We start from the raw sequence: 25,314 nt of genomic DNA, 5'->3' as shown, positions 1-25,314 counted from the left end.
GTATGAAGCAGTACAAACTACTCTGCAAGTACAAAAATGAGCTATAGAAAATATGAATTAAGTCAAACCTAATTAACTTGTCCAAGAGAACATCATAAGAGAATTTCTGGACCTGTAGTTAAGGTTCCAAATGCTTTCCTTCTGCTTTATCTTCTAGAAAGTACCTCCTGTGACATTTGAACTCACCAGGACTGTAATTACGAATAACTAGAGATTTGGCAGTTGTAAATTAGGCAGTACTACTTCGTGGGAAAGATACTAAAAATAGGCTTGAGCAGCACAAATTAAATTCCCAGATCTCCTGCTCACTTGCTTGCGAAAGTCATTCCCCTTCTCTACTTGTTAGTTTCCCACTTGTTAAAGCACACATAGAGCTACTGAAAACACATCTATGTGACAACCTTATTATTCTTATTACTCACTTATTATTGAATTTAAACCAAGGATTTAGAAATTTGATAGTTATTATCTACTTATTAAAAAAGCCTAAATTTTATAGCAGCTAAAAAACCTAATAAAATTCCGATAACTACAGATTAAAACAGACTAAATATCAGAAAGAAATAATTCTAGTATTTTCCAACTCTTATTAGAACAGTTATATTTTTTTGTGAATCAAATATACATGATAATTCTTTTTATTTCCTTTTGATCTGCTGATTCGTTTCAGTAACCAGATGCTCAAATCACTGGTTCAGTATTATGAGCTTTACTTTGCCAGCAAAAATTTCTTATCTACAGTATAACTTCAGTTTTTAAAGCTCAAACTCTTCTGGCAAGAACGACCACTCAAAAAACCAAAGCAACATAACCAATCCCTTTCCAAACTGATAATTCAGAGTAAGTGAAATTTTGTGTCTGGTACCTCTTCAAGTCTATAAAATGCTCTATCTTGTCACTAAAATGCTGCTGCTTCTGCACACAGTTGTGTCAAATTAACAACACTAATGAGCTCAAGCACCGTAATCTAAAAGCTTCTGTTAGCAGCAAAACAGGCAAAACTTAGGCACAGGGCAGAGCTGTTATTCTACCATGTCACTCAACAGGTAGAAGTGCAAAAAAACCCCCACAAACCTGAATCACAGTCTAATGACTCTCAGGAGGTTCTTAAAAAAAAAAAAAAAAAAACTATATATTCTAAATTTGTTACCAATTACCTTTCTGCAGTAAAACCAGAGCAGAAATGCAAATTTACCCTACATATTATAAGCAGTAAATATAAAATAGGAATTCCAGAAACTCTCAAGTGGGAGCTTACTGCTATTTATAAGGCGGCAGGCATTTTACCCTTTTCTTTTAGGGTTCAAATGATTGAGAAATATACACTTACAGTTTGGGGATTTTTAAATTTTTTTTTAAGTTGTGACAATTTTATGTCCTAGCACTAACTATACATGGAATCAGAACATGGAAATATTCCTGTCTTATACTAGAAATAGAAAGAATCTTGCAAACATTTAAAGTTGCATTTCAGCCTCAGCATCTACAGGAATGAGAAAGGAAAATAAAGCAAAATACAGCACTGATTAGAATTTACTATTTACATTTGCTCATAAATTAAATTCCAGGAGGTTCCTCCTTCAATTTAACAATATTGCAAACATATTTTTTTCTATGCTTTGGTTGACAACATTAAGGTTTTGGTAGATTTCCTATTTTAATCCTATCCACTTAAAGGAATTAAAATGACAAAACTAGAAGCAATAAAGATTTATTATTCGTATTCCCAGTTCGTTTGTGGTTCCATTTTCAGATGTCACAACTTCATTTACCCTGAGAGAACAGCCTTGAAATTAACCTGCATTATCACTTCACAAAGAAGGATCATTTTAAAACCTAAGAGCAAATGGTACTTACCAAACACAAGTATGAACAACGTATTTAAAGATACCACCCAAAAGACATGTTCCTGCAAGGAGTATGGGGGAAGGAGGGAAGAAGACGAGAAGGAAAAAGTACATAAATATCAGTCATTCCAATAAGTGACTTTACTTTTGTATCTAAACTTCTTATTTCAATTGCCTATTATTACCAGAACTTGCACATCTCTCACATCTCAGGTTAGAGCCAAGAAATTTGCTCTAACACAAAGACCAAAACATGCAGGACAGATTATGAAAGCATCTTTTTACATTCACAGACACTTACCTAGATAAGAGCACTTATATTAGCTTTAACACTCTTACTTTGTAAAAATAAGCTTTTACTTTAAAATCAATATAAATAGTTCTGCTCTTAAAAACAATTACATGAAATGTATGTGGATATTTGTTTTATAAATAAGAAAATGTTAATCTGAACTTTTAACAACTAGACTTTGTCACAGGAAACCCATTAACAAAACTGACAGCTTGCACTAGAAATGACAGCACATCTCTTTTAATATTATTTTTAGCTAAGATGTGAACTCAGCCATAAGTAAACTGGAATTTTAATTCTTTTTATATTAATATTTAAGGTAAATCACCAATGACATAATAAGCTGCATTATTTTAAACAGGAGACATTAAACTAAGACATTTATTTCAGACATGAGACATTTATCCACCACAGTATCTAATAAACACATTCCTATTTAAGAACTGTATTTCCTTCACACATTAAATAAAGTAAAATTTATACTGCTGGAAAAGAGCATAGATGTATTTTCCCTTTAAAATATAAATGACTTCTCTTTTTAAAATAAGTGATCTGGCAGATGATATACCCAATGAACATAGCTGTGATAGGTTCAAGTTTTGTTGCCGTTGACTCTTTGCACTGTCTCTCCCCTGACCCTCAATGTGTGATGTCAGAGCTAGACATCTCTGCAGTCACGCAGGATGGGCAGCAGAGAGAGCCCTTCAAATCAACTATAAGAAAGCCCACTAGAAGATATACATTATGTATGTAAGAGTGTCATGGAGATAATCAACACGGGTTCACCCACAAATAAGTGTTAAAAAGCCAATAGCCTTTTTAGGATTGCTTTGCTAAATTATCATTATCATAAAGATTTTTGGAACAAATTTAAAAGATCTGTGCTCCACAAGACAGACTGACTATTGTGAAGATTTTTTAAAAAAAGATTTGATACTGGTATCAATTAAAATAATATTCAAGAAGAGAAAAATTCTAGGGAGGAGCAAAAAAAAAAAAAAAAACACCCCCCAAAAAAACCCCCCAAAACCCCAACACCAGAAACAACCCCAAAACAAAACCCCAAATAAAGTCAAGAAACATAACTAAGGATCTTAAATTTTAAAATCTAGTCTACACTAAAAATTCACTGGTGGTGTTCTGGTGGTATTAGGGCAAATCAGAGAAGTCTCAATGAAGACACTATTTTAATCGTAACAAAGAGCAAAACTTAAGGCTAGAACAGATATGAATTTTCAGTGTATGCTTTTTTACAGTGTCTAGTTTTTATTTAGAGTGGAGTATGTGATCCAAATTTACCTATGTCTTTTAAGAAATTCCACTTTTATGGCACACACACACACACAACTCTACTCTGTGTAACTCCTAAAAAAGACAGTTTGCTTGAACATGACATCATATGAAAGTCTCTTTAAAAAATATATATCATATAAAAATAGGGATTTCAAATAGAATGATGTCATTTTTAAAAATACAGTTTACTTTTTTTTAAAGCGCCTTCTATAGAAATTCTTGAAATGCAGGATTTCACTTACTAAAAAAACCAGAGATCCATCAAGTCCAAGCATCTGTGAGGATAAGAAAGTTAACTTTATTTACTCATCAGAAAAACTAAGCCACACGCATCTAAAATAAGCCTCATAGAAGCCTCTTTCACACCAACTTTTAATGTCCAATACAGTCAAAAGCTTTTTTTTATTGCTCAACCAACAGAACCTAGACATAAATTCTTAAAGATAAAGATAGAAGCTAAGTTCTTGTTCAACAGAGTAAACTCAGTTGATCAAAGGTAGTAATATACATGTGGAATATCTTAACATACATGTATTTATATATGGCAAATGAAACATAATCAACAAATATATAGGCTATTTCTCTCTAAGACTTTGAAGACTCTAACAAAGTTTTGTATTTACAAAAGATTTCAGTGATTGAATTGTTATTGAAAAACATGTTCAAACAGCTCAATATTAAAATACAAAAGCAAATTTTTTTTTCTTCCTAATTGCAAAGTATCAGTTTATGTTGCACTGCAAAAAGTCTATGGTTAGTATTTTACATTCAATGTGTAAAAGCAACTAGTAACAGGATAATGTTTCTATACTGTATGTTATTAAGTTTAGAACAGAATTGGTTTACAGCTAGGGAAGACAGGAAACAAATCCTCCATCACTCTGCACAGCTGTTACGGGAAGCGTCCACCCATTAGCCAAAAATAGAGCATCTATTAAAAAAAAAAAAAAAAAAAATCTCTCCTTTCCCCCCCCCCACTTCAATCATTTCTTACTATTTCAATCCAGACACTCCTAGTCCATGATTACTGCCATAAAGTACCAGGTTCAAGGCTATTTTGTACCAGGATTTTGCACTAAGTTGCAAGATATTAAAGTTGCACATATTTACAAAGTAAACCAAAATGCAAATATTTTTGAAAATTCGGAAAGTTTGCTTGCTATTTTCACAAGATGAAATAGCAGAAAAGCCTACCCCACGTTCAATACTCAATGCCAACTAGATGTCTACTGCCTATGCCAGCACGTAGGATTGGAAATAGTTATGAGAGTTTGAAGTTGATTTCCGTATTCATGAAGAGGCATCAAAATATTTTCAATTAGGAGTACATCAACATTTCCTAGCACATAAATATAACACACTTGTCTTGAGACACACAGTAGAATAGTTCAGAAACTGGAATTTATGTATGCCCTTTTTCACATCTCTTTCAAGCAAACTAAGAAGTTTTCACTAGATACAAAACAAAGATCAAGACCTGTCCCTCATGATGAAAACTGTATTTCTACTACACTGCAATCAAGGCAACAACTACATCACAGCCTAGGAATAGTGACTAGCTTTACAACTGTATGCCATAGGCACTAGTGACGCTGGTAAATGACATGAAGCTGCTCTATCTACCTTCAGGTAGACTTTGCTGCACGTGGTGAGCTTTGAACTCAGAGGTTGGCTACTTCTAACCCAGATACAAAAAACTATTCTTGAGTCTCTACACTACTCTATGATTACAGTGTACACGCATCTCATACTACAATTATGGAATTTGTGATCTATAAACAAAACAGAAGCAATGTTACATTAAAATGCTCCATCATTTTTTAAGAAATACATTTGTCTCTTGCAAATATGTAAATCAAGTAAATTAACCAAAATATCTGGTTCTCTCTTTTCTTTAATACTTTCATGAATACAAAAATTAAGCATTAAGCTATATATAATGCAACACCTATATGCCCCTAATCTGGCTGAGCACCCTCAATGCAAGCTGAAATTAATTTCTAAACCTGACCAAGTTGAAGACTTCAGAATAGTCTGTGCTAAAACATGTTTTAAGCTGCTACTATATTTCAAATCAAAGAAATGCCTTTTTGATAGTTAGCAAGTAGCATAACACATTTTGGTTTTAGTACAATGACTTTTTTAGGTCTCTAAAGCCTCCTACTGATAGTTTTCACACTAGACAACGGTATCCAAATCTATCCCAAATGGATTTTAACACAGCAATACTACAAATCATCTCAAGTATGAGTCTTAATTATTCAATTCAAGAAAATGATTCTTACTCACTCGCTCCCAAGTAAGCTCTTCTGCTGCTCGATCCCATTCCAAAGCATTCCAGTTCATGTCATCTGAGGAGACAATGGCCATTTTGACAGCTGTTAGACTCGCCCAAAACAAGATGTAACCACTCCATGCTATGTTTTAAATGAACAAAGACTTAAGTGCCTAACATTCAACTCATAACTGCTGACAGGTTTTCAGCAAGCAAATGCTTCAGCACTCAAAACAAATAGATGAAATCTGCAAAAACAAGATAAATAAGCTGAAGTAGGAATTTACACAGCTTCCTTGAATTATGACAGTTCTATTTTCAATGGTTTCATTTATATTTGAAAAGAACTAGAACATTACTGTTTTGAGTCACCTGTTACCTTGTGCTCCATTGTTTGCATCTGCTGCATCTTCTACTACAGCATCTTCTTCATCTTCATTATCCTCCTCCTCTTCATCTACTTGTTCTTCTTGAATTTCAGGGTTCTCACCTACAACTACATTCTCAGCAGCTGCGTTAGCAGGTTGATCAAGCACAGCGTTTTCAACACCTCCATTTACAACAGCCTGAGCCTGCAGAAACAGTATTTAGTATTGAGTTAAATTGATCAACCTTTCTCAATACTTTTATCCTGTATATAGAAAAAATGAATAGTATTAAAAAAATGTTAATACTGTATTTTCTTTAGATAAGCATTACATTTGGGACCACTAAACCTTTTAAAAGAGGAAGGGAAACATTCAGACTTCTTCACAGAGTAGCTGAGGTTGGAAAGGGCCTCTAGAGACCATCTAGTTGACCCACCTACTCAAAGCAGGGTCAGCTACAGCAGGTTGCTCAGTGCTGTTTCCAGTTGGCTTTTGAGTAACTCCGGAGATGGAGACTTCACAACCTCTCTGAGCAACCTGTTCCAGTAGTTGATCACACTTAAAGAAAAAAAACCCAAACCACCAAACCACCTGTTGTCGATTTGTTGTTTGTTTGGTTTTTTTTGTCTAAATGGAATTTCCTGTATTTTGAGGCTACTGCCTGTTGTCCTGTCACTCGATACTACCAAGAAGACTCTGGCTCTGTCTTCTTTACGTCCTCCCATCAGGCCACCCTGAGCCTTCTCATCTCCCGGCTGAACAGTTCCAGCTCTCTCAGCCTCTCATCGTATGTATGATGCTCCAGTCCTTTAACCATTTTTGTTGGCTCTTCACTGCACTCACTCCAGTATGCCCATGTCTCTTTTGTACTGGGGCAGTCTAGAACTGGACACAGCACTCCAGATGTGGTCTCACCACTGCTCAATAGAGGGGAACTCTCTTGATCTTATAAAAACTATCGTTATATTAGAAAGACAATAATTCAAGGACAACTCAAGTCAGTCATCAAGCTGAGGATCTCTGTCTACAAAAAATTGACATTTATTACAAAAGAACACAAAATTCTAACTACTTCCCCCATGCACGTATTCCTTGTATCATTTCTTCTCCTGCCCAAGAGGCTCCTGTAAGCACTAAAGGGGTGCATGTGTGTGTGGTGGGGGGAGGGCAGAGAAGCTCCAGCTTCAGAGGTTTCAACAAAACCTCCAACTGCTTTGAGAACAGTGAATTGTTACCTCATGAACTACTGAAATAGTTATGAAAAAGACAAAATAAAAGCAAGCTGCATCTTCATTGACTGTGGCTTTATATGCACAAAATTATCTTTAAAAAGTGTACAGATACAGACATAAAAATCTAAATGTTAAAATTACTTTACAAAAACTATAATAAATCCATTAACATTCCATTTTACAGAACTTCAAAAATGTAACAGTGATGTGTGCCTGTATAAACTCAGTGACATGTTCAACTTCTGCTAATGTGCAAATAAAGATACCCTGCAGTAAGACAACGTTACCGTTGGGTTCCAATAATGTATTTATTCACAAAAAAACATTTTCTAAATTTATCATGAACTACTGAGCAGTTAAGTTTTACCTCATTTTGTTGACCAACACCATTGAGTGGCTGTTGCTGATTTTGTTCCAACCACTGTGGTGCTCCTCCGTGGACGATCTGTTCACGTAACCAAACCAGGCTGATAAATGCGCACAGAGTACACGTTACCACAAAACAGCCCTGCAAACAGTCAGCCAGTAAGTTCTCCCTGTTAAAGAAAGATAAACCCCAAATATTAATGACAAATATATTTTGCTAATAAGACTAAATTTAGTCATTAACTGCTACAAACAGATCCTCTTAGTCCAAATCCACAAATAAACCGGTATTTGTGCAAAAAGCTGTATTTATTTATATGTCTAGATAAAGAAAGTATCTAGACATAATTTTTATTTAATTTAAAAAAATCTGTTCAAAGGTGCTTTCTTTTAGGAAGGCTGTATGCACCTGTGTACAAATGGTTTTAAGTGCCAAGATAAACACTGATTTTGGAAAAGGTTTTATTTCCTTCTGGTTTGGTTTGTGAAATTACTACTGTTTAAACATAAATATTCCTGCAAAACAGGATCTGACTCAATAAGAAGAAAAGCTTCAAGAGTAGTTCAGGAAAAACAATCTTCAGGAATAGCAATAGAAACCAGTCACTAAGTAAATGACTTGCTACAGTAAAAGGTCTGTTTAAATGTCTAGATGCATAATATCGAGTCCACTGAAGTATTTTATCTGCTGAGCTACCCTAACTGAAAGAATGGAACTGCTCTACATTTCAGGTAGTCTTTTACCCCATATATTATCTCTATACTTTAAAAAATCCTAATCTATTGAGTCATACGTAACTGTAAAGCAGCAGCAAAACAAAGTTCAGTTAGCCAACTGAAACTAGGGTTTCATGCAATGCAAGAGATACTTAAATTGGCTTAAGCAATCCTCATTCCTAATTCCAGGTGCCCCCTCCCACTTGTTTCCACCCTTGCACTACTCCTCGACCACGGTGAATTTACTCGGGAAGCTAACCAACTACCATACGTTCTTTAAGTAAGAAATATGCCACCACAGTACTCTGCCATCCCCAAAGAGGTATCAGTCTGGCTCTCCATGCAGCCGCACAGACACTCGTGCCTGCACAGCACAGTGAATACCATGGGGACAAGTCCAAAATGAAAAGATGACACAAGACAGTATTGAAATTGACTCTGTAAAAGAAATTCACATCAAAGCAGAGCTTCACATGCCATTAAAATCTGACACATACTCGAGTCCTTTATTTTCTCCCTAGACTGTAAAAGACATGAGAAGAGGTGCTCTAGGTTCAGTTGTTTCAGATTCTTCTCAGAAAAATAAAAATAAAATCTACACTTACTGGAAGATAACAGGAAAAATACTGTTACTAATTTCAAGTAAGCATCTCTTTCCATTAATAAAAATTAATTAAAAGTAACATGACTTAATGTCTCAAATCAAATAGCCCAACTGAGATGACTTAGCTGAACCACACAGGACATTCATTCAAAATTTGCTTGATGTGCAACTGATTCTACTCAAACTGAGTTTCGGTTCCTCAGGTTCAAGATAATGAAAAAAGTAAAAACTAGCCTGAAACTCTGTTGTGTTGGTATTTACTGATTCTTTAAGTAAAATTGATTTGAAAAAGACAAAGATTGACAGTATTCAATAGCATATGGCGATTGAAGCATTAAAATCTAAATGTCAGCTAGACGGCAATCCGATTAAAAAAAAAATCCCCATCACATAAGAGACCCAGGATGGATAAAATTAAATTCAGAATATAAAAATGTAACAATGCAAACAGAATGTGACATTAATATTATCAGCAATATATATTAATATTCTACTATGTGGCATCTGATTTAAACTGTAGGAAATTATTTTTTTGTAATTATTAAGTGTAATTTTGCAGTGTAAGTTTTCTTGACATCAAATACAAGTCTTCGTGAACCAGGGCCCATTTTGCAAAGTCAGCTTTCCAGCTCCAAACACCTGAATAACAGAACTTCAAAGTGAAATTATTTCTACTGTAATACTGTTGGCCATACATCTTGTTATGCAAAGGGTAACGGGCAGCTGCTTGCCTAAGATGATGGAAGATAACAAGCATAACTGGAAGAAAGGGACACTAAGTTCCAAAGCAACCATTTTCACAGTAATCTGACTAGAAAAGTTATTTGTATCAGACTGTTTAAGTACTTACGTTGACAGAATATCTAATGGCAGTGTCAGTAGTGAGCTCACAGAGCCAGTAAACAAGCACTTGTAGATACGACCTGCACGAAGAAACAGAACCGTGGTATAAATTCGATTTTGGTTATAGCATCACTTGGAAAGGACCATAGGTATCCTCTTTTATCTGGTGTCCTAACCAAATTTATGACAAGGAAAAAAAAAAGTCAACTTCCAGTGAACTAACAGAACTCAAGACGATATACAACAACACGGAACAAAGCTGTTATTTATTTTAGCTGAACGTTCTTGATTAAGTATACATTCAAAGTGTAAGAATTGCCATACTAGGTTAGACCCAAGATTTATCTAGACCTGCCTCCAGCACTGGTCACACCGACAGATGCCCAAGGAAGAATACAGAAACAGGTTAAAGATACTTGCAGCAATACTTCCTCAGTACATTCTCATATGCTTCACGCAAAGCAGCTCAGTTCCTGTGCCATAATATCTCAGTGCTAATTAATTCTTGATGGATTTTTTTTTTCCCCCATTAATTTGTTCAATCATTTTTTGAACCTATATAAACTTTTGGTATTATGACATCTTGTAGCAAGGAGTCTCACCATTTCATTATCTGTTTTAAATATTTGTTTTATGGATTAATTCTTGATGCTAGTTAATGTTAGCTTTTTAGCACAATTCTTCAGTCACATAATCTTACAAGGAGGTTATCAATGTATATAGTCTACTTCAGAAAATTTGGTTCAGATTCATAGGAGGATGACACAGAGGCTCAGAACAGGATGAGGGAAGACATAAGGCACCCATACTCAGAAATGCAATTTTTAAGATTCTCATTCCACCCTTTAGGCAGGCATAGGTACCCAAGCATATACTGGCACACTATGGTTTCTGTGACCTAGAATAAATAGCTCAGTTATTACCTCGTGGATAAACCTGTTTGGAACTTGTAGAAACATAAACTTTCTATCTCTCTCATGAATCAATCCACCAGAAATGCCCCAAAGGTCTACTGTTCATGCTCACCCTTTATATAAGACATAATATAGCACTTGGAAGAAGTTAACAGCTACATCCCCAGTGCAATCCACCCCTCCCGCTGAAGTTCTGACATTGGACAGAAAATAATAATACAAAATTCAAAGGTCTAGAGCAAGTTAGAAAACAAAAGAGACAATGGCTGTAGCTGATCTAATGAAAATGTTCAGTCTCACTGCAGTCAGTACTACTTACACATTTTATATTGAACAGTCACTGAATCAAATTTAGCAAGATGATACTGATCCTCTGCTGCCAGTGAGCTTCAACAGTTTGCCTCTGCCTACCATCTAGCTACGCGGTGTGGGAATTTCAAAGGGGCAAGATACCGCTGTGAACTCTGCCACGCTGAAAAGGTCAAAGAACACAAGCCTTATAACTTCCAATTACACTACACTGGTAGGAAACCACTGCAACAAAACTCATTGCTAGATGTTATGGAATAGGAAGGGGATTTTATTACACAAAATCTCTAAGCAAACTGATCTCTAAGTAAGCTATTTTTCCCTCACAGATTTCACCTGCTCTCTCTTATACAAGCACCGAGACTTGCATGCCCAAGTGGTCTGGACAGGATCACTTGTGGACAACACTAAAGACAAAGGACACCAGCTAGTAAATCCTCATCATCTCTTCGATTATTCTTGATTGGCATTTATGAACTGATTTTAGACTTCCTTTCATACCCTTCATGTGTAGATGCCATTTGGGATCTTTGCCTCATTGTTTTGTTTCACCCTCTTGAGCCTGAGGCAAAATTCACAGTTCTCCTGTTTTCCTTATCTGTATATCTTATAACCCCAGTCTTGTTCTTCATCTGCTTGACACCTTATCTTTAGTCTGTTTATTTTCCCTCTTGATTTGAATGAAATCACATATACAGTGCTCTCTGGCAAACAGCAAATACTCCTTTTAGCCCTTCTTCTGCTGGTTCTTGTGGTGCTAACATACGCAATTCCAATCTACTCGTGCCAATTTAAGTAGTTCTATTACACATCTCTACAAGTTTAATCTCTACACAATTACATGAAACATGAATACAACCATTCTCTTCAGCTATATTGTCTTTTTTTTTTTTTTAAATGCCAACTGAATCACTCCAGAAAAATACATTCATATGCCATATCGGAGTGCGAACAGTGATTTCTCAGATTTGAGATAAAGGAGGCACTTCAGACAACACAACTCCCACTCCAGCATTTCCTGCTGCCTTAGTGTTCACATTCACTTTACTCAGTGTGCATACCTGTCCCTTACCCCACGTACTGTATAGGTACCTCAGGTATTTCACTCTAGGGACCGTGCAGCTGAATACAACTATTACAGAGAATAAAACCACTTTGGATTAAATTGGCCCAATTAATCCTACTTCTCTGAACAGATCATAGCAAATGATATAACCGGCTTTTTTCATGCACTAATGTAAATATGTTTTGTGCTAACAGAATAGCAACAGCATATCAGAGCCTGCTGGGTTTAGGCTGAGGGTAAGAGATAAATTCCTTTTACTCAACCATATAAGATGGGTATGCAATAAAGAAGTGAAATTACAAAAAAAGAATGCAGAATTTATCCCACAATGGGATAACTGCACGACTAGCATGTTAATCTGCAAGACAGATTTGTTCAACCATACATCTCCTTTGATATGTCTGACAAGTTTTTTATGCTGCATCTCTTTCTTCTGGATATAAAATTATGAGAATACTTCCTTGTGAAGCCAGCCACACACAATTATGTGAGCCATATGACTGAAACAGGGAAGGCGAAAAGATTACATTAAGAAGTATTTAAATATTACAGAAAATTAAAGGTTACATTAAAGGCATTTAAGGTAAGAAGACAAGACCTATACAAAATCACATCCATAAGACAGACCCTGACAAATTTCAACAGTAAATGGATTTTTCAAGGTTTGTTAGACTGAATGGTTCTACCATGTTGGGTATCTTCCTGTGCAAATACGTTACCCTTCACACATTAATCCTTAAACGAATCCATAAACAGGGGTACAGGTGCAATGTCAGAGACACAAATTAAGACAGCGTAAAAAAAAATGGTCACTTGTAAATAAAAATCTTAAGTCAGTTACATTGGCTTAGTAAATGAGTATTAAAATCCAAAAATGACATTTGTAAAAAAACCAAACAAGTCTTACATAACTAAGGTGTAGGTGGTGACCTCTGGTAATGTTTCAGTATTACTGAAGAGCCGGCATCAGGTTTTCAGACAGTTATGAAACGTAACTACCTTAATTAATCTATTGAGTATGACTTTGCTGTCCTTCAGAAGTTTAGTGAGAAAAGTGTACAAGATTTGCATTTTGAAAGACAATGGTAGAAAACTGAGATTCATCTAAAAACCCAAGAAAAATTTGAAATACTTTTTAGTTTTAATGCAGAGCAGTTTGTAAATCTTGCTTACTACATGCCCAGAAAACCTTTTTCTTGCACAGGAAAGACAGGCTGCAGAAATAGGATCACTCTTTTATAACTGATGCCAGTATTGTGCTATTCTCAAACTAAGCCAGTGACAGCTACAAATAAAAGCACAGAACATACTGAGAAACTGTCTAGGGAGATGCATTTACTGGCTCTCTGCTCTGTTGTTCAAGGGGTATATTACTGTTTGTAAAGACGCACTTCCAATCATTTCCTTGACTGAACACTATATCCCTTTTGCCTTTTTTCATCTTCTCTGTATTTTTGGCTTGTTGAAACATCAATAGTTCTCTTTCCGTTTGTATTTGAAAAGTGAATTTCAAACTGGATACTACAGCAATTTAAATGTGTGCTCTCTTTCTGTTAAATTCCTTAACTACTTATAGGCCTTTGTTTACTATTTTTTTAAGAGTTTTACTAATCAATTTATATATGACCGTAAAGGAATTTCACTTTTCATACTAAAAAAAAGTATTGCACTTTCATTTATAGATCGTTAGAAAAACCAGGACAATTCTTCTATCCTAATACTACTAAACTGTATCAAATAAAAACTTCCATGTAGATTTTAAAGATACTTGAAAAGAGGCATTTTATTGGAATAAGTTTAAAAGCCCTTTTATGCATTTTCTCCTACCTCTTAACACCTTCCTGCATTGCACACTGGCTTAAGAGTTAAATAGCTAGAACTTCTGACTGAAGATAAGTGAAATAATGTCTTTGAATTTAAGATTTTTTTTTAATAAACCAACAATGGTCTTGCAAAACTTTGTTGCAGGAAGTGGCATATTTTCCTGCGTATAAGAGTATTACAGCACAAAAAATGAATACTTACATGCAGTAAGAGGTACTACTCCCAACCATGCAAAGGCCACAAGTGTATAATGAAACCAGTATCGTATTGCTGTGCCAATACTCGTAACCAGTCCAGCAAAGATGTCTTGGATTGGAAGCCGTGAAGGCATATCTGGGGAATAAACTGTGTAGAAAAGGCACTTATGAAACAGTTCTTCCTTTAAAGAAGCATTTATGTAGAAGTCCTGACAACTGCAAAATGTTTGTATTTGGCAAGAGCTTACTAGAAGAATAAGCACATTTTATAGATTCCCAAGAGATGACCCCAAACAAATAACAAAAACTCCCAAACTTCACATGACACATTTGTTACATTGTGTGCTGAGTGGAATAGGAAAATTAATAAACTCCATGCTAATTTTTCACTTGGAGAAGTTTTCTTAATGGCTTTATTTATCAACTGTAAACTCTGATTATCTCAAAATAAGCTCAAGCCTGGAAAGAAAAGCAGATTCTAAATTCAGTAGCCCTCCCACTCAGCACTACCTCAAAGATATCCCTGTCTGTTATTTATAAACTGAGTTCAATGAAAGAGCACAAAGTACAAGAGCAATTAGCAATTTTGCATACTGTCAATTTGTTTGTGCTAGATAATTTAGATTCCACTTGCAATGCAACAGCACAACAACAAAAAATCAGCAAAATGAAAGCACCATACAGACAGGAAAACTGAAGGGAACTGATTAAGCATCTACAGACATTGAAATTTATGCACAATGACTTTTACTTTCAACAGATATCTATTTTATACCATGCAAGATTTCTTCTAAGGTCAGTCCTGTTACAGAACATAATGCAAGTCTCCCAGCTCGCATAGACATTTTCATAATAGTACATTTTGTTGACTTTTTAAATTCAACACCTATGTATTACATAAACCCATCCCTACTCAAAAGCCAAGAAAAACACTGACAGGGCTGCTGCTTTTGCAAACAATTAGAAAACACCTATCTCTAACATTTTCATCAGATTTAGTTAGCTTCTACACACTTATATGGATGCCAGGAAGTGCTAATACACAGTATCAGTAACAGATTTGAATAAAGAAGGTAAACTACAGTTAGGAGTTGCACAGAGACGTTGCTGCCTGGATGTTTAACAGCTATGTTGGAAACAGCTGAACTTGAAGACTAACACATTCAATTAATGGACTATTTTTTTAAAACATCACATACTTTTAACTACATAAGGAAACTCAATTTTTCTAAGAACTACTAGGGAAAAGTTTTGCTCCCCTCTCATGGACAATCATTTGACTTAGAAGTCTGCAAAATACTGCTTCATGCAATCTACCTGCATCCCACCTTTTCTCTAATGAACATCCCTGCTACCTTTACCTACATTCTTAATAATCCTTTTACTAATCTCAGAGAAGAAGCCTCTACAGAAGAAACTTCTTTTCTCTCCAGGAACATTTCCCTAAGTTTCTGTATTGTAAAGAGAACCCAAGAACACAGAAAAGCAGTATCAACATGCAGAAGTATCCAAAGAATGTGGAGTTTGGCGCATTTGAACAACACATGGATTATATTTGACACAAAGTAACAAAACAATAACCATAAGATTCTATTTGACACAAAGTAACAAAATAATACCCATAAGATTATATTTGACACAAAGTAACAACAAAACAGTAACCATAAAATTATATTTGACACAAAGTAACAACAAAACAGTAACCATAAGACAAATAGTAACTGGTTTTAAATTTCAAAGGTTCTTAGTTGTCAGGTATCTGGCAAGAACTGGAACTCATAAAAAAAAGGACTAAAAATATAACACTAGGGAAGTGTAGCTGTGAGAACACAGAGCAGTAACCTGAAAGCAGGACACAAACGTATTTTGACACTGTCTATCAATTTACAATTTTCTTATTACAGAAACAGATTTAGTATACAATTTGGTAGTACCATTGAAAATGTCCAGTGAAGACTTACTAGTGATCTCTCAGCTCACACCGAACAAACATTCTGGAAAATTATGACAGAAGAGAAGCAGACCTTTGTTTAGGGTGCTAAAAGAATACCTACCTAGAGTATATTTGTTACACATTTATGGTATGACTCAGACAAAACTGAACTCAGCAGATACTTTCAGGCATATTTTTTTCATTTTGAAAAATATTTTGATCAACACTTTGGAACTGCAACAGAGGCTACAAGGAAAACATTAACTTTGCATTAATGGTTTATTTGTTAGGGGGAAGTTAGGAAGGTTTAAAGTTTTTTTAAAAATGCATCTTTCAGGAATTTCTGAACACTCTCACAGGGGACTGCAAAAAAGGATGCCCATCCTAACTCAGAACACCTGAAGTGGTTATAAATGTTAGTACCTGTACATACTCATTTTTTTAAAGGCTTTAGGATTACAACAGAGCATTCAAATAAATGCACAATGGAGCTACTACTCAGAGAAGACAAGCTACAGCCCCCAAATTTTAACAATTTGGTGATTTTTGATGACTTCAGGAGCTGGGGGCAGGACAGGGGTGCGTGGGGGCAAGACTGCTGTTCTTCCTCTGCTTTGCCACACTTCTACCACTCAAAGCTTTATACCACGATGATAAGATAAAGCCCTTCTATGTCCTACAACATTCAGGTGGGTGAAATGCAAAAATTCCCAGCACGACAGGAATCCCTGGTGTGCAAGCACACTACAGCACTGAGGCTTGCTGCCAGTGATCTTCACAGCTAATCCCCCCACTTGTGTCTCTCATCTACTGCCATTTCCTCTGCACATTCCACCCCTTTTTATCCACTCCCCACTACCACTGAGAGGCCTGAGACTTTGACCCCTGCCACCGCAGTATACATCCTCTTCATTCCCTTTCGCACACTTGTCCTCCTCATCCTTCCTCCATCCCTCAACTCACATCCCAGTGATCTTTCCTAACTCAGTTTGACAAATCAATTTACTGCATTATTTACCACAGTTCCTCCAAATAAAAATCTCTCTACTAGAGGCCAATTAAAGCAATAGTTTTTTTTCTTTTACAGCATGAAATTCAAACAGACTACAGCTGAGCATAAGTGAGCTTTCATAACTTTAGTTCAACTTCTTTGAGCTGTCCAGGCCATGGGAAAACTACTAGAAAGCTTTTTGGATACTCAGGTCAGACCTGTGCAGCATAACTGCTATTTTACTTCTGAATGCTAGATTTGGATGGGGTTTTTTTTGTTTGTTTGGCTGGTTGTTTTCTGGGGGTGGGGTTTTGTTCTACCCTCTCCCCCCCGCCCTGTAAGCCTAACTCTTTCAGGAACACAAACATTAATTTTGCTTCTCCAAAGCAGACAGCTCAGGACAAAAATCTGCTATTATGCTGACACAAATAAGGTAGGAAAAACATAAGGCTGTCTTCAGAAATTTTCCTTCTCCTAGAAAAAATAAGGAAGAAAGCAGACAATAACATTTAGTAGTTTTCAGGGAAACAGTCTGTCAATAGATTTCAGCTGACAAAAAAAAAAAAAACCATCCATAACAGGAAAGTGGAAAAAATAAGTTCCCAATGACTCTAGCTTACCAAAGTGATACCTTTAAGTTTATTACAGGAAGCTTCCTCATCATTCCCATTTCCTCAGAGGCTATTTAGTACAAACATCACACAACTCTACTTGTCAAACACAATAGTAACAATCTGCTGATCCTGAATGCTATAATTCCCACCAAACTTACGAAGAAATAAAACAAACTAGCTAACACTTTCAATTTAACCTCTCTTTCCCAATCTTTTCAAAGTACCAAAACTTAATCCAAATGAAAACTATACTGCCCACACAATTTCCCTTGCAAGGAGACAGGAGAGATATTTAGTCATGACATGGGCAGTACAGAAAGGAGCTCTCATCAGAGCAGTATCTGAGCAATAACAGGGGCTTTTTGAATACCTGTATGTTCTGTTACGATAATGTAGTATGTAATGATAATTATAAACATTAGCAAACCTGGACAGTTTCAGACTTCACTTTTGTTGCTTCTATTACAAAAAGAAAAAAGAAAAAAAGAAGCAGCAACATCAGGAGCACTGGCACTCTCTGTAGTTAAAATGCCAGCTGCACAACAGAAAAAACGACCAATACAGAGAGAATACGAGGCTCTTCCTAATCCTGAAATTCTCTTGCTCCTCTTTCCTGTCCCACACCAGCAGTAGAAACCCTGTACAAACCCACCTCCACAACGAATCATCAGCAACCTGTAACTGGTCCCAAAGCAACAGTCCAAGACTTGCCCTGACTCCTAAGGGCTTACTCCCAATGAATGAGAATCGGTTGTGCAGGTTTAAATATGTTTACCTCCCCCATTTATGGCTAGTTCCGCCACAAGGTAAAAAGTCCTATTTTCTGAAACACTCAAACATTTGTGGAGAAATCAGATATATAATCATTATGAACTAGTATAAAATACTATGGAAAGCTGTCTGTAGTTTTTGTGTTACTGGCCAGTAGCATTTTGAAAATGCAAATCTTCCCCCTAGAAGGAAATAAAGATCCTAAATGTATTTTCCCAGTTTATGTTATACCTACAGATTTCATGCCTCCCATGAGTCCCTTCCTATAGTGCATCATCTTACCTTCCACGGAGGGAAGGGGAGCTGCACAAAGACACTAAAAAAGCAACAGCCTTCTGACATACGCTGTATCAAAAAAACCCTACTACTATTTATTACGAAGGCTCAAATTTTTTTAACAGTCTTATTTTTCTCCACAGCTGTCACAATACAACTGTATCCTATTTCATTTCTCGCTTTTTCCCCATCCAAGTCAGCCTATTTATCTGCCCATAACTTAACAGGTGCATGCCTAGTGTGGAAGCAAGCAAAACCTCTTTCTTTGATTAGGTAAAACTGTCATTTAGCCTACTTCACAGAATCTCCATATTTACAGTCCTCTTACCCACAGATTTTGTATTTCCTGTTACACCTGCAAGCCATTTATATGCTACCTCAACCATCCTTGTGCACTGATAATGAAATAAGACTATATAACTCATAAGTAAAAACCATGTGTTTTATAGCTCATGGGTTAAAGCACTGGTTTGGTAAAACAGTGGTTGTGAGTTATTCTTTAGGTTGGGCTAGATGATCTTCAAAAGACCCTTCCAACCCAAACCATTTTATGTTTCTATGTTTTACACTCTTGAGACATATACAGACTTTGCTCCAGACTGCTAAGGTAAAAGGAGAAAAACGTCACCCCATCTCATGCAAGCCATGGGTCTAACAAAACATACAAAATGACACTCGCATGTAACTCAACTGCATGTTTACTCTGCACTCTGGAGCTGGCAGCAGACATGTCAAATTCTGTGCCAGCATGTAGTATTTTGTTTCAGAAGTTTACGTTTTTCCAAACTAGACTTTCTAGAAATGCTGAAGCTATGAACTACTGTATTAAAGACTGTCAAAATGAAGAGGTAAAAAAATTAGCCCATTATATTTTTCAATAAAATCTTAAGTACTTTAATGATGAGCCCAACAAAATGGGTCACTCATTTTAGTATAATTACATAGCTTCTTACAGATAATTTTGTACAAAATTAAAGCTCCAAAAGTTTGGAACTTAATTTACTAAGTGTTACTACAAACAACATGCAATTACTAAGTGATGGTTTTTGCACAAGTATATATACTTAAAAATATATAATTTAGTATTTCACAATTATGTCAGAGTAATACTCATTTTTCTTTGCCTTAAAATCCATGAACCATGAACTCTTTCACATTAAGCTAGATATGCTAGACACATCCAGAAGGTTTTAAGATGATCAAAAAAGTATCCAGGCTTATGGATTAATTTAAAAAAACCCCCCACAAACCAACAACCATAAGTATTTAACATGGAGAATCTCAGTGTGCTATAGGATAGCTTAGGAGCTCAATCAGTCCAAATGATTCACAGGAACAAATAGTTCCTGATCCAACAAACTTTCATATTAACTGTTACGCATGAACAAAGATGGCAAACAACAAGAAAGAACAATAACAAACCAGGATTACAACAATACAAACAGCAAGGTCCAAGTGCATGCAAGCCTTGAATTAGTATCTTTGCATGCATAAATCAAAAGTTTTTATCAGATTATAATAATTTATAAACTCAAGAACATCCTACCCATGTGGCTTCCTTCCATTTTATAATCTTTGTGTTAACTAAGCTTGTGACATCGTATCGACCACTTATCAGCAATGCAGCTGCTTAGGAAGCAGAAGAATGAACCCATCCCAATCTCCAGCCAAAGATCAGGCTAGTCTACTTCCATGTTTGTATTTTTGAAAATATTTATGTTAACTTTACCTTCTACAGAAAAGAGAAGTTTCGAAAACTATCTTCTCATGGGAAATACAGCTTCACCTTCTTTCACGGGTCAGTGCTTATGAATGTTTAGTGTAACATCAAGAAAAGTGCATGTGTGGGGAGAAGAAGAATATAGAGTAGTTGCTCTTTAAAAACTCAGAAAGAAAACATATGAGTTAAAAATGAACAAGCCCCTTGACTTAAAAATAGTCCAAAGCTACTTTTTTTTTTAATAGTTGTATTAATCCATAACTTGAAGAAATGCAGAAAAGGAATGAATTTTAAAACACATAAAATTTAGCTTCAGAGTGTGCATTTGAAAATTGAGTCATTTGCCTACATGACCAAACATTTTTAGAGAATGATGCTATTATTCAAAAGAAAAATCAGTTCCTTTGTACTCCTGCCAAGATGCAAGTTGAACCTTCTACTCTTTCCTTCCTTCCTTCCAAATAGGACCTAACCTAGTAGTTCAGGTGCTAAAGAAATCACAAGATGTTACAGAACTTAAAGAATATATGCTCTAGGAATATTTTATGAATGCTCCATATGCAAAAAGTTATACTAGCAAAGGAGCATTTTTGACAGAATGACAGCAACGGCCTTAACAAACCAGCCAAGCTAAACTAAAAGCGGAGTTGCTGGCATTACTGCACCATTATTCTCAACTTAGTGCCTGTCCTTTGAAGCACAGATACCAATTATGTACATGCATTTATTTGACCACATCCCATGGTGAATTAACTTATCTGAAAGTGTTTTAAACCTGGCATGGTTATAGCCCAGGTCCAGCTTTGTTCTGGATGACTGGCATATACATTAATCCCACCTCTGCCTTATCATTCTCTCTCCTGCACCTGTGACTCACTCTCTCAGCTCCCAAAAGCAGATCCAGCTTCCAGACTGGACATCCACGTTATCTTCCAAATAAAGGGGGATAAGAGAAACCAAGGCAACCATAACTGCATGAGTGTTGGGTGTGAGGGAAACAATGGAACAGGACACACTGGGTAGAGAGGGCCAGAGGAACCTGTGCTAGGTACATGACCCACACTACCACTGTGTGCAGCCTGGTAAAAAAAAAAAAAGCATGCTGTACGAAGTGGAAAGCCAAGAAGAAAACATTATCAGCAGAGGGTGCTCAGTCTGGGGAGTGGCCAGTGTGTGACAGGAAGATAAGTAGACCTTTGCTAGCAGCTGAATGTGGAGAAAGTACTCTATTACATGGGGAAGAAAGAGGTTCACTTAGTACCAATTTCAAGGCTCCTGTGACAAATGGTAACTTGTTAAGCCACAGTAATTCAATTATGTTTTCTTATGTGTCTGTAATCTGCAACTACATTACAAGCTATGCTGGTAACAGCTATGTCAGTCAAGGATTAAACTGCAGGAATACCTCTGTTGATAAGGGCAATGAATAAGCTTTCTAGTATCAATAGTAACACACATATAAAGTGCATTTCATTTAGATCTTCTCATCCTCTTTTCTCTATATTCTAGGGAAAACACTTTACACTTTTGTCTTTTTTTTCATATAAAACTAGAAAGTCTTCTTTCTTCTTAACAACTAGTAAATCACTGAAATGCAGTTTTCTGGTCTTGCGCACTAAATTCTGTAGAGGACCTAGTATCAGAAATCAATTTTGAAAGTGATTAATTAGCTTGCAGGGAGCTCCAGAACGGGGGATCACTCTTAATTTGCAAAGCTTCCAAAAAGAAGCAATATAATGCCTTTATAAAAATGTTTAACAAATAAAACCTGCAAGCAGATGACATGTTACATTTCTTATGCAGGTCTCTGTATTTAAAAAGAATCACCTGAAAGCATTGCTGTGATCAACATAAAATATGCTGTTCCCCTCACAGGGGTAAGACAGAGTTAATATTGTACATTCCACTGCTGATCATTTAAAAAATGGTCTAATGTGTTTAATTAATTGTTGGCAGAAATGGAAAAGTCTGAGGTTCAATATACAGAAAGAAGGTAGATTACGGGATTTTTGGAACAGAAGATATATAAAAACTAAACCATCTGGCTCTTTAGCCTCAGTTTTCTCTACCAATGTACAAAACTAGTAAAAAAACCAAACAAACAACAAAAAAGGTGAGAGGGGAGCACAGATGGGATGAGCCCTCCATCCTTCTAACTGGGACCAGCTACCCTGAAAAGGACCTTTGATTTTTATTGTACCACACACCTAAAAGAGTCAAACCTCATCATCTTTCCCAACTCAAGACAGCTTCTACAGTGCAGATACTCATCAGGTTAAAAAAAAAAAAAAAATTATGTATCTGCACCATGAAGAACTGAGCTCAGCAGCTGTAAAGAATAAATCAGCACAAATAAACAACGCAAAAATTATGTAGCAAAAGAACCACTTTACCTGTTCAACAGGCAATAAGTTGGCAATACTAAATAATGAGCCTAGTCCGCCACCAAGCCAAAGGACCTCACTTATTTCTGCTACTAGTGGTTAAAATGGAATTAAGAATCCTCTGGGAACTATACAAAGATACAGCCATTCTTCATCGTAAGTTGCCTAACTTATCTAGTTGAATCTAACATAAATGGTGATGTAGTGCTGGGTAGTTATTGCATCTTGACTGAAACGCAAGTGGAATAATTATCATTTGCATTATCTGTCAAGATCATTTGAACTGAAACTGACAAAAGTCAGGTGGTAGTGTTGCAGGTGGATAGTTCAAAGGTAACTGAACACTGGTTTTCAAATTCAAATTTTGCTGTGGTTTCACCTTAACATTCAGACTTCCAAACACTCAAATTTATCAATGAAGCTGAAAACATGGCATACGCTGTAATGTTAGCAACAAAAGAATGGAACTGAGGCAGTCAGAAAACGTACAGAATAATACTTCTTTTAAGGCTCACCTAAGATTATGAAAGAACCAGGTTATCCATTACTTAAACAATTCACACAGTCTGCAATAATATGCATAAGAACAGCAATTGAAACAAGAATATAGAAGTTAAAACACAAGTTTGGATCTATCACGCTGAATGAAAAAGTAATCACTTCATCTGTACCAAGAGAAAAAAAGAAATTCTGAAAAAATAGCAGTAAAACATACTTACTTGGTGTGAAAGCAAATCTGTGCTTACATAATTCACAGTATTCTTTTCTGCTGTGTTTAAGCCACTGAACTAAGCTGCAATAAAAAGTTATTGTATTAATACGTGCTATTACACCTCCCCACCTTATCCCTCCATTAAGGAAAACACACCGATTCTCTGTTTCCAAACATAAATCAGGATACTGGTACTAGCAATCAGGACTTAAATTAGCATGTTTATTAAGTCCATTTAGGCCATCAAGTAAGTTTGAAAAAGTAAAAAGGGTAAGCTGACTACAAGTAACAGTAACTCTTCAATTACATCACTTACATTACTGATAAAGTACATTCTTTCAGTATGTTATTAAAAAGGCTAATAACTCAAAGCATATATCCTGACATGGACACCCACTAGTGACACAAATCCTTATAAATATTTCAAGATATGACACATATACGCACACAGCTAAGATTTAGAACTGTTGCATTTGTGAAAGAATGGCTATTAAAATACCATCAAAAGGAATGTGTGCTATAGACCAGAAATACAGTTTTCACTTTAGCATTTCCCTGATCCAACATACACCACAAAATGACCAAAAAGTACTAAGGTATTTTTTTTTCTTACTATGAGGTTCGATGTTCTTTTTATTCACAACTATAAGTGGGCAGAAAAAGCCCCAACATACTGATTTTTCTGCTTCGTTTTCATAAAGCTGACATACGAGCAGAACTGTAGTCCTAAACACAAACAATTATCAGTACTTTCTTTTCATATATAATTACTAAATTCTTTGTGAACTGTAATGAACCATCACGGAAAAACATAAAACCCCCTAACCTATTTCTGCTGAAAATTGGATTTTGTTACTAGTTAACCTGAAGACTTAGGAAGTATTGTTTTTAGAAACATAATAATTTTTTTTTTAATAAAACACATTAATAAAACCTCTGCAAACACAGAACTCACCATTCCTGATGAATAAATTTAATACTGCCAGTACACACACACGGATGATAGAGGGGTTTCTCAGGCGTTCCTTCAGACCGACAGACTCTGCATATATCTGCTGACAAGGACATTAAGCTTATTACACTACTGCTTAAAGAACTCAAATTTACAAGACAAATTACACAATTATATTCTAGAAACTTTGCCATGTAGCAAAATGAAGCCAGAATAAATTGGAAGAGAATGAAAAGACAGATTTCATCTGATGCAAGATATGAAGACTGGGAGATCTCCTGAAAAAGCAACAAGAATGTTATCTGCCTGATCATGTTATAAAAAAACCCCAAACATGTCGTCTTATATTTCTAAGACTTCCAGGAAATAGACACAGTAAAACTACATGCAGAGGTGCTCTTTGCCTAAAAAAGTTATCACTAAACCAACACATAGATTGTTAAGGATAATCTTCCTGAAAGTGGAGACTTTGAAATGGGAAAATTCCATCTGAGTTTTGAACAAGTTAAAGGGAGGCTGAGCAGAGGAGATTTACTAATGTCTAACAATGACTTAAACACGCCATTTGCTACTCTTGAACCTAACACGGATGTTCCTTAGTGCTCTTGATGAAAGGGAAAAAAACCCACCATAATAAACAGAAATAGGTATTTTGTGAGTTTGCTACCCAAGTTGAATAAGGCCATCCATCTAGCAGTCTACAGTCCAATCACAAGAGGAAAGACATTTTCTATTTCTTATTTCAATTTCAATAATATTTCAATAGTCAAAAATAGTGAAGAAAGAAGGTATGGGAACATTTTCTTACAACTAA

At 35.8% G+C, this 25,314-nt stretch overlaps 1 protein-coding gene across 7 annotated transcripts in view; it reads right to left on the bottom strand.

Moving 5' to 3' along the window:
• The window catches only part of MARCHF6 (membrane associated ring-CH-type finger 6), a 55,221-nt gene that overhangs the window by 25,748 nt on the left and 4,159 nt on the right, over positions 1–25,314 (bottom strand). For 2 of the 7 annotated variants that reach the window (XM_030041755.2, XM_030041757.2), the window contains exons 2-10: positions 24,504–24,600; positions 23,556–23,629; positions 14,152–14,295; positions 9,845–9,917; positions 7,675–7,843; positions 6,087–6,279; positions 5,722–5,783; positions 3,675–3,707; positions 1,858–1,909 (exon numbers count right to left, since the gene is read on the bottom strand). In XM_030041755.2, the coding sequence (XP_029897615.1) occupies positions 1,858–1,909; positions 3,675–3,707; positions 5,722–5,783; positions 6,087–6,279; positions 7,675–7,843; positions 9,845–9,917; positions 14,152–14,295; positions 23,556–23,629; positions 24,504–24,600 (897 nt within the window). Of the gene's footprint in view, positions 1–1,857; positions 1,910–3,674; positions 3,708–5,721; positions 5,784–6,086; positions 6,280–7,674; positions 7,844–9,844; positions 9,918–14,151; positions 14,296–23,555; positions 23,630–24,503; positions 24,604–25,314 lie in introns of all 7 variants that reach the window. The other 5 variants (XM_030041754.2, XM_030041756.2, XM_041118344.1 and 2 more) reach the window with 3 other exon arrangements.

This window comes from Aquila chrysaetos, chromosome 18 (assembly GCF_900496995.4).
Source record: "Aquila chrysaetos chrysaetos chromosome 18, bAquChr1.4, whole genome shotgun sequence".
Classification (NCBI taxonomy): domain Eukaryota; kingdom Metazoa; phylum Chordata; class Aves; order Accipitriformes; family Accipitridae; genus Aquila; species Aquila chrysaetos.
Note: the sequence above shows the minus strand (reverse complement) of the source record. Positions and strands in the feature narration are given on the sequence as shown.